Here is a 14,533-nt window from a genome sequence, read left to right on the forward strand (position 1 = left end):
TCAGCCTATTTATATTCTAGGAGTGACGTTAGCAGGGATTCGCCCCGGAGAATCACGCATTCGCTTATAATAGTAGTGCGTAACGGTAACATCATAAAGGGGGAGGGCGGTGACTGGAAGGCTGTAGCGGAGGCAGAGAAGGAATCTCCCCTTCCGTAAAGCCAAATAAAGCGCACTTTGAAATGTTGCGTGGTGCAGATTAGAACAGTATAAGTGGTTCTCAAACATTTTCATGTAAAGCATAACATTTATAACGGCGGTATAGGCTACTTGCTTGCCCTATTCTAGTCTATGTAGGCCTATTGATCGCAATATTTGTGTTGTTAAAATGTTTCATTGCCTAAATATTCTAAAATGTAATAATAATAATAATAATAATAATAATAAATAAAAATAATAAATAAATACAACTGTAGGGAAAGTGGTTACACTGATTTTGATGCGCCATTATGGCCTAACTAAGTGACCCTGTCAAGGACCCCTGGGGGTCCCCGGGCCCTCTTTGAACCACTGGTCAACAAAAGTGCACAAGTAGCCTAAGCAACTGAAATGGAAGAAGAGGCTGAGCGGGCATGTCACTATATCGGGCACCTGGCTTGATGTCAAGTGGTTCCCTTAAACCCATAAACTCTAGGATCATGTGTAAAGACATGACAGTTGAACTCTGTGACTGTGGTTTTGTATAGAAACAAGAGAGAGAGAGAGAGAGAGAGAGAGAGAGAGAGAGAGAGAGAGAGAGAGAGAGAGAGAGAGAGAGAGAGAGAGAGATCTGCTGTCGGGGTGTCCCTATACGCGTGCCATAGGTGTGTGTGTGTGTGTGTGTGAGTGTGTGTGTGTGACTGAGACACAGTGAGAGAGGCTAACGTCTTCAAGGAGTTCTACCGAATGATGTTTCTGCCCTCATGTGGCTTTATGAGTGCACTACATCTATGCATGTTTGCATGTGCATGTTATAGGCCAGGTCTCTGTGCATGTGTTGTTATAGGCCAGGTCTCTCTTGCAAGACAGGTTTCATACAATACATACATACCCTGGTTAAATAATAGTAACTTTTGTAACTAGAGAGAGGCACAGGGAAGCAGCAGCGATCTCAGAGGGCCAGTATAGTGAACCATTTCGTATAGTCGAGGAGTGTCAACTCCATGAGATACATGGCCAGCGTGTCTCTCCACAGCACAGTAGACTAGAACCAACACACTATTGAAAAGCTTACTTGCATATAAAATGCCAATACTCTGCAACATCCTTTTTTTAAGATTAGTTTTTGGGCTTTTATGTCTCTATTGATAGCACAGTAGACTGACAGGAAATGGCGAGAGCTGGGAGTGACACGCAGCAAAGGTCGTCGGGAATCAGTATTGGGATTCGAACCCGCAACACGCTGTCAGGCTAGCATTGCAGTCTAGGCTAGGGTGCCTGGACCACCACGCCCTGGCCTGCAACATCCTTATTTAACCCGTCAAATGATGACTATGGCTATGGTGACACCATATAGCGTGTAGCATTATGATTGGAAACCTGATTTGTTTCACCAAGTCGGAACATGGTGAAATTCCTAGATGGATTCCTAGGTGAAATGAAATATTTGTGTCTCAGTCTGGACACTGAAGCCAGATTTCATTCAAAATAAAATGTCTACAAGCTTGTCACAATGTGACATGTTGTAGGCTAGTATAGTAGAGCTGCAATGAGGCACCTCAGCACCACCTGCTCCATCTCTCTAATCTGAGCGGTTGTGAAGGCGTTGTCTGTATGCCAGCCAAGGCACTTTCCCTACATGTAAAAGAGAAGACAATGCACTTAAACAAACTGATTATCTTTCTGCCTGCCAACTATGATGCTCCTTTCTGTGTAACACGTAAGGTTTTTGAGGCTGCTTTGGAAGCAGGACTGCCTCATTAGCTTTAGTGAGAAAGCTTTAGTGAGAAAGCAAGCCAGGTTCTTCAATCCTCACCAAAATACAGCAGCGAAAATGGCATGCTTGATGACCCCTTGTGGTGTGTTAAGCAATTGCTAAAGATCCTTCTTTTTGATGACTCAATTGGTTCTCCTGAACCAAGTCATGTATTCTCATTTATATGAGATAATGGAAAAACAAGATCATATTGAGAGTGACCGAAGGGACATGATTCAAGAATTGCAATCCAAAGAGGGAGCAAGATATAAGACATACCAAGCCATCAACCCAGATTTAAATGTCCACTAAACTAGCTAATCAGAATCAGAATCAGAAGCCTTTATTTGCCATGCATGTAAACATGTTAGGAATTTGTTTCGGTAGTACAGTTACAGAGTGCATACAGCTGCCATGGACGGTGCTATATTGGATACATTACTAACTAACTAACTAGGCAAAGAGCTGGACCTCTGTGGCGTTCATCATCTCATCATACTTTAAGTGTATTGCCCGTTACTTGCAGAAAATGAACTAAGATGGCAACTGTGAGATACACAGATCTCCTACAGCAGTTGGAATCTAGAATGAACCTGGATAGCCAGTCGATTAGGAGAGCTTGCATGTGTGCCATTATGTCTGAGCCCTTCAAACAAAATATTTCATTACACTGCTGCAAATGATAGGCCTAATGGGTTAACAATAGCCACTTTGTGACAGAGTACATGCGATGCTCCACTCCCTATCCAGCATTGATTCATGTCTGCAGTTTTGTTTTGTTTTGGGGCTTTTTATGCCTTTATTGACACTGACAGTAGAGACAGCAAAGGGGGAGAGAGTCTGGCTCGGCAGCCTAGGTGCCCAGATGGTTGAGCTAACCTGCAGTTTTTTAGCTCTGTTTGAAGTTATTCAAAGTTTTCTCACAAAAACACTCAAGGTAATTTATGAAATTGTATAAAATAGTGATTCAACTGATTTCAATGCTATATCAACTTAACCTTGCATAGCCAGCCTTCATCTGCCTTTTATCTATACAGGAGGCTAATATCAACTAGCCTAATTTAGCTAGGGACCCCCTGGAACTCCCCCAAGAACCCCTGACTTGGGGACCACACTTTGAGAACCTCTGGCTTACACAGATGGGAATATTTTGAACCATTTTATTATCTTGTACAGGGGCCTGTGGCAACAACAGCTTTTCAGGGTCGGCAGCCAAGTACATCATTTATTATTGGTGTAAAGTAAAGTAACTAAGTACATGTACTCAAATATTGTACTCCACTACAATTATTTTAAAACATAAGTTATTAGTTACTTTGTAGATCGGGTCCATCCATTCATCTTCAACCATGCATCCATCTTCAACCGCTTCGGGTCGCGGGGGCAACAGCTCCACCATTGTGTTCCAGACTTCCCTCTCCAGAGCAACATTTGTGACTTCCTCCTGGGGGATCCTGAGACGTTCCAAGGCTAGTAAGTCGGTGTTTCTTCCAACTGCGCCTTGGTCTGCCACGGGGTCTCCTCCCAGTGGGACGTGCCTCGAGGACCTCCCTAGGGAGACCCCCGAGAGGCATCCTAACCAGATGCCCGAACCACCTAAGCTGGCTCCTTTCCAGGCGATGAAGCAGCGACTCTACTCCGAGTCTCTCTCGTGTGACTGAACTTCTCACGCTATCTCTAAGGGAGATGCCAGCCACCCGTTGAAGAAAACTAATTTTGTCCACAACCTTATTCTTTCGGTCATGACTCATGACCAACACTTCATGACCATAGAGTAGGAAAGAAGATTGCTCGGTAGACAGAGAGCTTTGCCTTCTGGCTCAGCTCTCTTTTCGACACAGGTACAACGAGTATTGCATAGCCAGCCAGGTGGGGCATATGGATCTCTAACTTCCATTGTTACCGACTCTGTGCTCTACAGCCGGGCACCTGCAGTCTAGTTAATACTAAACAAACAAGCACCTCAGCCCTGTACATTGGCTATTTGAAAATATTGTGAGAGTATAGATCTGCAATTTTCTAAAGATTTTTTATTTTTTATTATTATACATTTGATAACTTGTGAAATGGGACTTTCTAAAATAATGAGTAGGCTACTTTAATTTACTTTTGTTAAGCATATTTATACCAACACTTTTGTACGTTTACTCAAGTCAATTTCGAATACAAGACTTAATTATAACAGAGTATTTCTAATTGTTGTATTGAGTTGTGCTTGAAATGTACTGTAATTCTGCAACTTTTAATAAATACTTCAATCAATCAATCAATCAATCAATCAATCTTGTGGTATTGCTACTATAAGTAAAGAATGTGAGTACTTCTTTCAGTACCTTATTATTCATTATTTCATTATTCATTCGAGGGTCTTTGTCTACAAGTGACACCGTGACAGTCATCATCCAAGTTTGAGAACAACTCCTTTAGACTTTGTACTGTACCTTTAAATGCAGCGTCGTGGGTCACGTTCAACTGAGACGTGACGTACTTCCCTCGTGTGTTCTTCGACCTCTACAAAGCCCAGCCGGTTGGCAGCATACAGCTCAGCTCACACTAGCTAACTACAGCCAGTCAGCCACAAACCTCTCCGAATCTCTTCAACATCTTCGAGGTAAGCATTTATATGTCTGCTATCATGATGCACGCCATTTAACTTTAATTACGGCCTCTCATCAGTGCATGCAATGCAAGTATGTGCTAATGACCAATTTCCTGCTTTTGCGACTCTACTGCACAGCTTATGTCAATCGGATCTTGACCTTACACACACGCCCCTCTCTGAATGTTAACTACCCTTTAGAACATGGTAGAAACGGCTACAGCAATGGTCATTTAAATAACTTTGTTAAAAAGTATTATGTATCTTACTCTCTGCAGATCAAGAGGACACATCTAGTATCTTTGGGCAACTCAACCTACCACAGCAATGTATACCTGCGCTAAGTTCGTCGCTACGCCATCACTGGTGAGTATGAATGAAAAAGTCAACATTACACTATCATATCGTGTACAATATTTACTTAACGTTAAATGTCTGCGTTTCCAAAACCACGGCAAATCAACCGGTAACATATTATCCAACAAGCTAACGTTAGCTAGCTAGCGTCATCCATGGTGCTAGCCAGAATGCTGTCCTCTGCAAGGGCGTTTGGTTTTCTGCCCTCCATAGTTGTAAGTCCAGACAGTAGTACTTATTATTAGTTGGGTTGGTTTATAGTTTGGCAGTTGAATAGGTGACTTTGTTGTTTTATACAGAACAGTGGAGAAAGAGTAAACAAAGACTAAACATTAATGGCATGTTAAATTGGCATCCCCCCTAAATATATATAAATAATACAATTGGAAAGTAATTTTTAGTTATTTAGGCCATTTCACCATTTTTTATTTCTTTTTAAACTTTATGTGCCACTCTTTCATTTACTAGTTGTCATACATGCATCTTTTAATTCTATCATTAAATGGAACAAATTGTAGGTTAAATCCCTCACCTCTGAACTCTGTAGCATCTGCACCTTGCTGATAACGAATTAACATTACACTGGGAAAAACTGACTCCATAATCTTTGGGTCAAATGGTAATCTCAGCGAGGCTGACTGCTTCACAGTTAAAGTTGGTGGCAATGTTCTCACAAGAGAAGATGAAATTACCTACCTGGGTTCCATCTGAGGCAAATCTTTCCTGTGACAATAATGGCAAACAATGTCCCCACTGGTCACTAAGAACACAATACTCCATATTCAGACTGCAGCCATCTTGCCAGCAAGGTGATACCTAGGTGACAGTTCCCATAGAGATCCAAACAGAAAAGTCCTCTCTAATTATATTAAACTACGTCAAAATCACCAACATTGCAGGTGTAGGGAAAGCTTGAATTATCTCTTTCAATCTGTAAAGTGTTTGTTCATAAAAATCCCACCATAGACATTTTATGAGCTACTTCCTGTCAAGAAATTCCTTGCAGATTTTTTTGGAAGTGCTTGTTGAATATCACACAACGGCACCTATTTTGAATGGGCACATAATGGAGGTTGCTTTACTCATAACGAGTGCTTCCATACTCTGATACTTAGAAAATAATCATCTGCAAGCTTTCCCTACAGCTGCAATGTTGGTGACTTTGACTGTTTAATATAATTAGAGAGGACCTTTCTGTTTGGATGAATGGGCTCTATGGGAAGTGTCACCTAGGTATCACCTTGCTGGCAAGATGGCTGCGGTCTGAATATGAAGAATTCTGAGGACTCTTAACGAGGGCACTCATTCAAGGTTTCTTTGACTATGCATGCACCTCATGGTACCCTAGCACCACAAAGGCCCTAAAAACAAGGCTCCAGACATGTTTGCCTTTATTTTTTTGTTTGTCACTCTGTTTATCCTAAAATTCAATAAACTGAACGTGTGCGCAGGCACACTTTAGTGTCAAGAGGTGGCAAGAAAACGCTTAAAGCAGGCGTCTCTTCTGGGTTTTTAAACGGATGGATGGAAAGGAAATTACCCTAGTGCGTGGCTTCAACTTGTAGCGTCGGCAAAGCCGTTTTATTTGTTTTGCTGGCGCTACAAGTTGAAACTAACACTAGTGTAATTTCCATCCACCAGCTGTTTAAAAACCTATACGACACCTGGCCTAGGCATCTCTTGATGCAAAAGTGTGCCCATTACCTGTCAAACTACTTCCTGAACGTTGACGCTGTCCACAATCACAACACCAGTGAGTTCCACAAATCGCGTTCAACCCAGATTCAGCTCAAACAAGTGGTTAAATTAATTTAGCTTCTATGCCACAAATGTGGAACACCCTGTCAACAGTCGTAAAGGAATGCAAATCCCTACTCCAAAACTGCTCTCAAAGAGCACTTGTGGGTGGCTGTGATTTGAAACTGGCCCCAGTAAAAGAAAGTCAAAAGTACATACTTTTTTTTTTTTTTGTGTTTCTAACCACTTTTCCCCTAATGCATAGTAGTCTACTGTGTATTTGTATGCCACTACTAAATGTTCTGATGAATTGAAAATGGAGGACCCCAATGTAAACACGCCATAGTGCTTTTGGGGTCTTTTAATCCTCTTAGAAGACCTTGTTTTGAACTGCACTTTGCTGTACTTATTCTAAAAACGTACGAAGTTTTCAATCGATTCAAAACTATCCAGAGATCATAATGTACATGTTCTGTATGTCTTGTTACAGATCCGTGCAGGATCCCGGATCCTATGCAGACCGCTCTCGGCCTCAGTGATGTCAGGAGGACCAAATGTAAGGACAGCAGAGGTGAGTTACTCGGGGTTACAAAAGATTGATATAAACTTGAATGACTTATAGATGTCTAGCTCTATTAAACTCCTGCGAACTACTGCGTTTTATAGGGCCATTGTCTTTCTTCCCTTTTTTATTTTATAAACCTGTACCCGTCAACTGACCTCTAAAAGTAGAGAAGATATCACTATAAATGTAATCATAGTCGGCTGTAAATCCAATGGGTATTAGAGGCCAGAGAGAACGCTGTGGAAATGTGTGAGCATAGGTCTGGGTATGACTTTGAAATTGGTGTCACAAACTCTCAATTATGAAATAGTTTCACAACTACTGCCTTAATGTGTCCGATCAGCACCACTGTTGTATAATGGTTATTAATAATAAGTTGTGTGCATGGTTAAATCTTTGTTTCCATACGGTGTGCCTGAAATTAAATGTCCCTTCAAAAAAACTACAGTTGGAGTGACATACATGCAAATTAATTATGGCTACAGCTAAACAACTTTCACATTCACTTTTCAAACCTCTTAAGCCCCAATCCCCCGCCGGGGGGGGAGGCAGCGGCTGTCCACCTCATGAACAGCTCTCAGTGGGTAAATGGGGCTGGTCAAGGTCTCAGGTTCCAACTCGATATTTTAGATTTTCCCTCCTTGACCCCCCTGGGGTTAAACCTTAAAGAGACTTTAGAAAAAAAAGTGTCCATGCCTCATCACTTTATTCAGAAAAGAAGAAAAAAAAAAAAGAGTGTGCTGCTCAGCAGCATAAAATAAATTTGTCCGAAACATGCAGCTGTCTTTGCCTGTCCGTGCGACCAGTCTTGCTCAAACGTGTGGTGCGGGATCCCCACCCGGATCGGCTTGGAGTGGCAGGCAGTCCTCGCTCCTACCTTTATAAACCTGCTACGTTAACGTCCCACTCCACTTACATGCTCTAGTAGGGATGTTCTGATCACCAATAACATGTTCCAATTCTAGCATCCTTGTTTTTACATCAGGTCACTATTTGAAACTGGTGCTGTATTATATTAGATTTGCCGATGACTGCAACATTTGATTAGAGTTTGGGCACAATTGGAATCTTTTATTTAGCTTAAAGATATTGTGGACTACCTGATATATATATATATATATATAATTAGTAGCAACCATTACCTGCATGTGTATGCTTTTACAAATGTAAAATTATGAATCTGCTTGGATGCAACAGTGACTATTAGTTGTTATAGCAGAGTGCCATTTTCTGCAAGTGCAGTTCATGGAGTACATGTTTTCAAACTTTTTCTTTCAAAAATTTTTCTTTTTATGCGCTCCCGTCTTGCTAATTAAACCCAGCTATTAAAGGTGTGCAACAAAGTATAACTGGGGCTTTATTTTGTGCTTGTTTCAGAGTACCTCAGTTCTAGGACCACAAAGCATGATGGGCTCCCAACAGCAGATGGCACTGCGGGGCTTCCAGACCAGTGCTGTTAGCCGTGACATTGACACTGCTGCCAAATTCATCGGTGCTGGTGCTGCTACCGTAGGTGTGGCTGGATCAGGAGCTGGTATTGGAACGGTGTTCGGGAGCCTTATCATCGGATATGCCAGGTAACATTGCTCATCGTCATTACAGTAGCCCACAGGCGGGTCTGATTATGGTAGAACGTTAATACCTGGGCAGCCTACCAAAAGTGTGGGGAAACTGCATTATAAATTTGGGCAGATTGGTTAAGACATAAACTGGGATACTTACTCGCAAAAAGGGTGGTTCTATATAAATACTTGGGTCAGTTTTTAGAATCGGCCTCAGTCCAAAATAGTTTAAATACCAACATGATACAATCTACCCTGTCTTCCATGACGCCTTGTTTTTGTTTTTCTAGGAACCCCTCCCTGAAGCAGCAGCTGTTTTCATATGCCATCTTGGGCTTTGCACTCTCTGAAGCCATGGGTCTGTTCTGTCTGATGGTCGCGTTCCTCATCCTGTTTGCCATGTAACCAGTTTGGCAATTGCTATCAAGGGGTGCAGGGTACCCTGCCATGTTAACTAGAACCAGCAGTTTGGTATCTTAAATAATGGTTCAATGTCACTGCCACTCCTTTGGGGGTACCTCTTGCATGACAGCAGTCATTATGAACTGTTGGTTCACTGTTGGTAATGGTTGTCACATTGTATATTTCGTCCTATTTGTTTTGTTAATAGACGTTGATTAACAACCAATAATAAAACATTTAATTCAATATTAAAGTGTTTGGTGTGTGTATAATTACTTGTTTAGTGTAACATATCCACAAGTATAGTAGAATGTGGGGAACTGCCAAACATTTTTCCTGGTGACAAGAGAAATTGTAGTTATGTTTTTTTTTTTTTTTTCTCTTATAATTTTTATCCCACGATTTTGTAACTCAGTTTTCTTTTCACCCAGTGCCAATTGTCTAATGTAATCCTGGGCACTACACTTCCTCTGCCAACCTGGGGATGAGAGTTACAATGCCTGACTTATAGCATCATGTTCTGTGAGCTCAAGCTGTGTTGTCCTCAGAAGTATACAGTTTAATTTCTAAATATGCTGCTATGTATGTATTCCTTTTAAAACCTGCTGTCTGATTCTTGAGTTGGCTAGTGCAGAAGTGGAATTTCCATATACAGGTAAGTGTTTCAAGCTGTACATGTTCCAGTGGCTCTAGCATGTTTAGTCAGACTGTGAAAAGGTGATCTTTATTTGTCCTCAGATGTCCAGATCTTAACCATCACACCAGCATCATCTGCATCCTTATTGCACCATACTTATGTATAGCAAAACACTTTTCGGTTGTGCAGCTCACATATACTGTATAACATTAGGTAATTTGATTATCAGTAGCAGAAGCATTCAAGTGGAGCTGTTTAAATTAAAGGCAAGAATATTGAATAAAATGCACCCTTCACAAGACAACAGAACAGGGCATACTCCATTATAATATACATTTTCTATAAAAATATGACATTCAGTGGTCTTCAACTCAAACATGGCTATTTACAGTACAATACAGTCAGACTGCATGTCCAGTGATTTCTTTTAATAAACCATCCTATGTAGCATCGTCCAGTCCTTGATACATCTGAGAGTTGTCAGTTCACACACTGGGCAATCCTTTTGAATTCCCACAATGATCTGTATTTCTTTGCATCTCTAATACACGGAGGACTGTGGCCATACCATACTATAAAGACATTTTAACATCTCTAGTCTTGAGGTATATGATCCACTTCAAAGTCAATAGAAATCATCAGATTGTCACTAGGAAAGTTAAGAGGTATTGGTGGCCACAACATGTAAGAGAAATCTAGTCTTTCAAATGACTGCTTGTGTTGGCTGAGAAAGAGACAACTTGTCAAGTCAATCATTTGAGTGTGACCTGTCCACAGTATGGTCCTGTATCTGCCGTATCTCAGAGTCTGATCTTCGACAGTTGAAATTCAGTGCTAACTGGACCATCCTGGTCCATGATAAACTGAGTTAGAATGTGGTGTCCGCTAAGCCTACACAGTAAAATCCCCAAATTAACACTCAGGATTTTTCAGTGTAAATGAGATATTGACATCACACACTCAAGAGCTGCACTTGCTGCTTATACTTAACGTGTCCTCCTGCAACTGTTGTCAGACCGGGAAGCCACTGTGCTGGATGTGTTGGAACTGCAGTCGCAGAGACTGTATGCTGCTGATGATTCTCCTCTGGTGACCGATAAGACACACTCCAATACGCCTAACATCACTTTAAGGCAGAGGAAAGAAAAGGATTGCTTTAAATTCATTATAGCAGTATCCACGTCAAGACAAACATGAATTTTGTATCATCTGCTTCACTCAAAAGTTCAACAAATTATTGTCATGTAAGACTTTGGTTCCCTCTTGAAGTTGAGGGCCAAAACATATATTTGGTGTCTCCCCGCTTGACAGTGACATCATTAGGCAGATATATATATTTAGATTTTTATTATCGTGAGAACGATGGCTTCCATTATCGCATTGCAACTTTTCAGGAATAAAAAGCTGCAGTTTTGATTAGCTGGATTCCCCATCAATGATGTCACTGGTGGGTTTCTGAACTGCCCACAGCACTCCTATGAGACACAGAGCGAAGCGTAGAAAAAGACTGGCATTTTATCATGAACATTCGTGAGGACCAATTATACGAAGGTAGGTTGAAAAGTGGTGAAGTGTTCCTTTAGCATTTCTGCAATTGTGCTAGGTATATTAATATTATACTTTAGATTTATTAAAAGGTTTTATTCTTTAAATTCACGGATTGTAGCTTTTAAACAATCTTTGAGAAAAACAGTAATATAAATTCACATACAGTATAAGTGCTTGCATTATCATTTTGTAACCCCACACTTTGCCATGCATGTAATTTTGAAAAGATCAGGTGTGATCTTTTACTCACTCACTCTATGCTCATGGTAGAAATAGAATCCAGTGTTGTGTAGCCTGCTGCCAGGAAGTTGTTCTTATATTGGCTCATTTTGATAGAGTCAAGCCAGTCGCCGATGGAGATGAAAAGAGGATAGTCTGACATGTCTCCTGGGGATTCTGGGAAACTATATTGACAAACACAAGGGACAGGAATATGAAGGTTTGAATAGCATGTGAACATATATAGTGATAATTTGACCATGTACAGACAATCTTAGAACTACAGTATGAAACATTTCAAAGATTCCTTTTCAGGCAAACATGTCCACCGTAAGATGAAGTAGGCTAGAATGGGGTTGGTAGGTTTAAGTATGTAGGACTAGTAGCATGCCAAAGTTTGTGCTATTGCCATAGAGAATGCATTGGGGGTTTAAGTTAAGTTTTTATTTCAAAATTTCAAAAAACATGGGCTATAACCCATCGTTTTTTTCATTTTTTCATTTTTGTCAAATCATCAAAAATGATGAAAAACGGCGCGCTATAGTATGCTGTACGATATGGGCTATAGCCCATGGTCCAAAATGATGAGAAACGAGGATAACTTTTTTTTTCAAAATTTCAAAAAACATGGGCTATAACCCATCGTTTTTTTATATTTTCATTTTTTTCAAATCCTCTAAAATGATGAAAAACGGCGTGCTATAGTATGCCGTACGATATGGGCTATAGCCCATGGTCCAAAATGATGAGAATCGAGTCTAACTATTTTTTTCAAAATTAAAAAAAACATGGGCTATAACCATAGTTTTTTTCATTTTTTCATTTTTTTCAAATCCTCCAAAATGATGAAAAGCGGCGTGCTATAGTATGCCGTACGATATGGGCTATAGCCCATGGTCCAAAATGATGAGAAACGAGGATAACTAAAAAAATTAAAAAAACATGGGCTATAACCCATCTTCGCATGGAGACAGAACTCTGCACCATGCATCTCACATGCCTTTGTGGCATAAACATAAAGACAAGGATGTATAAACCGAATGTTGTAGGTTCAAAAATGAGTCAATATAAAAACTGAAACAACAAATCACACTCTTCATTAGGAGTGAAATATTGGGTAAGACTAAGATAACAGTTGTAAAAAGCCCCTTGCTGGGCTTGAACCTAGAACCTTCTGTTTGCGAAGCCTGTGTCTTAACCGCTACTACAACTTTGCTTATACATTAGAGACAGGTAGGCCTACAAAGGTACAACCTTGCAAAGATGCAAAATGAAAAAAGAATAACTGCTCTTTGTAATACACATACAAACTTGGAAAAACATCCTTGATGTAAGAGTGAGCTAAATATTGTATAAATGTCCGTACTAGTAGGCCTACTTGTGTGCAACAAGCAAGTAGGCACTCGATAGGGTGCATTTCTAGTTTATTTTGCCATAACACCCACATTTTACTGTGTGGAAACACCGGGGGGGAAACACCGGGGGGGAAATACCCCCCCCGGCCCCACTGTACTGCATCCCAGTAGACCCAGGGTAACAGAGTACATCGATGAGTATTGGCTTCAGTGCTTGGTTACAGCTTGGTCCCCCAGGCTGGCCTTGAACCTGCTTTGGCTATGTACCTCGGTACACAGTCGCATAGGTAGCCACGCTAGAACTCGATCACCTAGAGCACCTCCACAAAATACACTTGTTCCTTTAGGGCTTTTATGTCTAAAGTGTGCATTGTTTTTTAACCTCCTAAAGAACCTCTATATTCTGAAAGGTGGGTTAAGTCAGACATTCTCAACTGCATCAAGTTCGAACCTGCTGAAGATTTAAAGGTCGGTCCCTGTTTCAATCCTGGATTTAGGCAGTTCAAATGAGGTACAGAAAACCCTTCGACTCTTTGGCTGATCTCACGGAGTGAAAAACTTTATGAGTTTACTGTTTACAGAAGAACAAAAGAAAAAAAAATAAGTGTGAATTGTCTGGAGCCAGTGGCTCAGTGTGTTAGAACGCTGCCACATGATCGGGAGATGGTGGGTTCAAAGCCCGCTCAGGTTCAAACAAAAAAATAAAGGGGCCAATCCCACCCCATTCTTTACTGACACTTTGCATTCCACACTAACATCAACTAGCACATAAATAACTCAGAAACTACAAAACATTTCAAAGTAAAAACTTCCAGCATGTGTCTCCACAGTAAGCCGAATAATAAAAAGTGTGAATGGAGTTTCTAGGTGAATGTGATTTTTGAGTGCCTATAAAGCTGCCATTGAGCCCCATGTTAAATGTCTCAAATTTGAAAGCACTATATTTCTAAAACTATGACACCTTTCAAAGATTCCTTTTCAGGCAAACATGTCCACCGTAAGATGAACCTAAGTAGGCTAGAATGGGGTTGGTAGGTTTAAGTATGTAGGACTAGTAGCATACCAAAGTTTGTGCTATTGCCATAGAGAATGCATTGGGGGTTTAAGTTAATTTTTTTTTCCAAAATTTCAAAAAACATGGGCTATAACCCATCGTTTTTTTTATTTTTTCATTTTTGTCAAATCATCAAAAATGATGAAAAACGGCACGCTATAGTATGCTGTACGATATGGGCTATAGCCAATGGTCCAAAATGATGAGAAACGAGGATAACTTTTTTTTTCAAAATTTCAAAAAACATGGGCTATAACCCATCGTTTTTTTCATATTTTCATTATTTTCAAATCCTCAAAAATGATGAAAAACGGCGTGCTATAGTATGCCGTACGATATGGGCTATAATCCATGGTCCAAAATGATGAGATACGAGGATAACTCTAATTGTAGTAGTGGTTAAGATGTTGGCTTTCCACGTGGGAGACCAGGGTTCGATTCCCGGCTGTTACACTATCATACAAAAGAAGACCTCAACAGCGCTAAGAAAGATCTGATTAATATGATGCTGTGTTATTTAAACTTTACTAACTGAAGGCTAACGAACAAAAGATCACTTCAAAATTACCAGGAGACTTTGCCTGAGGGTGTCTGACTGATGGTG

At 40.5% G+C, this 14,533-nt stretch overlaps 2 protein-coding genes across 4 annotated transcripts in view; one reads left to right on the top strand and one right to left on the bottom strand.

Annotated features, from left to right (window-relative positions):
* The first annotated feature begins 4,348 nt into the window (after nt 1-4,348).
* LOC308318005 (ATP synthase F(0) complex subunit C3, mitochondrial-like) lies at nt 4,349-9,369 on the top strand. Of its 2 annotated transcripts, none has more exons than XM_080767354.1 (5): nt 4,349-4,505; nt 4,772-4,859; nt 7,078-7,143; nt 8,530-8,729; nt 9,005-9,369. In XM_080767354.1, exons 2-5 carry the CDS (start codon nt 4,821-4,823, stop codon nt 9,117-9,119), a joined length of 420 nt encoding a protein of 139 aa, XP_080623480.1. In that variant the 5' UTR covers nt 4,349-4,505; nt 4,772-4,820; the 3' UTR covers nt 9,120-9,369. The 2 variants fall into 2 exon arrangements, with proteins under 2 accessions (XP_080623480.1, XP_080623479.1); XM_080767353.1 differs by having other exon boundaries at nt 4,350-4,505; nt 7,078-7,158.
* A 480-nt stretch (nt 9,370-9,849) lies between these two features.
* LOC308317660 (ephrin type-A receptor 6-like) overlaps nt 9,850-14,533 on the bottom strand; it is a 96,413-nt gene continuing 91,729 nt past the window's right edge. Inside the window, exons 19-20 of one of the 2 annotated variants that reach the window (XM_080766845.1) lie at nt 11,556-11,705; nt 9,850-10,879 (exon numbers count right to left, since the gene is read on the bottom strand). In XM_080766845.1, the coding sequence (XP_080622971.1) occupies nt 10,765-10,879; nt 11,556-11,705 (265 nt within the window). In that variant the 3' untranslated portion in view covers nt 9,850-10,764. Of the gene's footprint in view, nt 10,880-11,551; nt 11,706-14,533 lie in introns of both variants that reach the window. The other variant, XM_080766846.1, reaches the window with a different exon arrangement.

Source organism: Protomyctophum bolini (assembly GCF_963924005.1).
Source record: "Protomyctophum bolini genome assembly, chromosome: 1".
Classification (NCBI taxonomy): Eukaryota; Metazoa; Chordata; class Actinopteri; order Myctophiformes; family Myctophidae; genus Protomyctophum; species Protomyctophum bolini.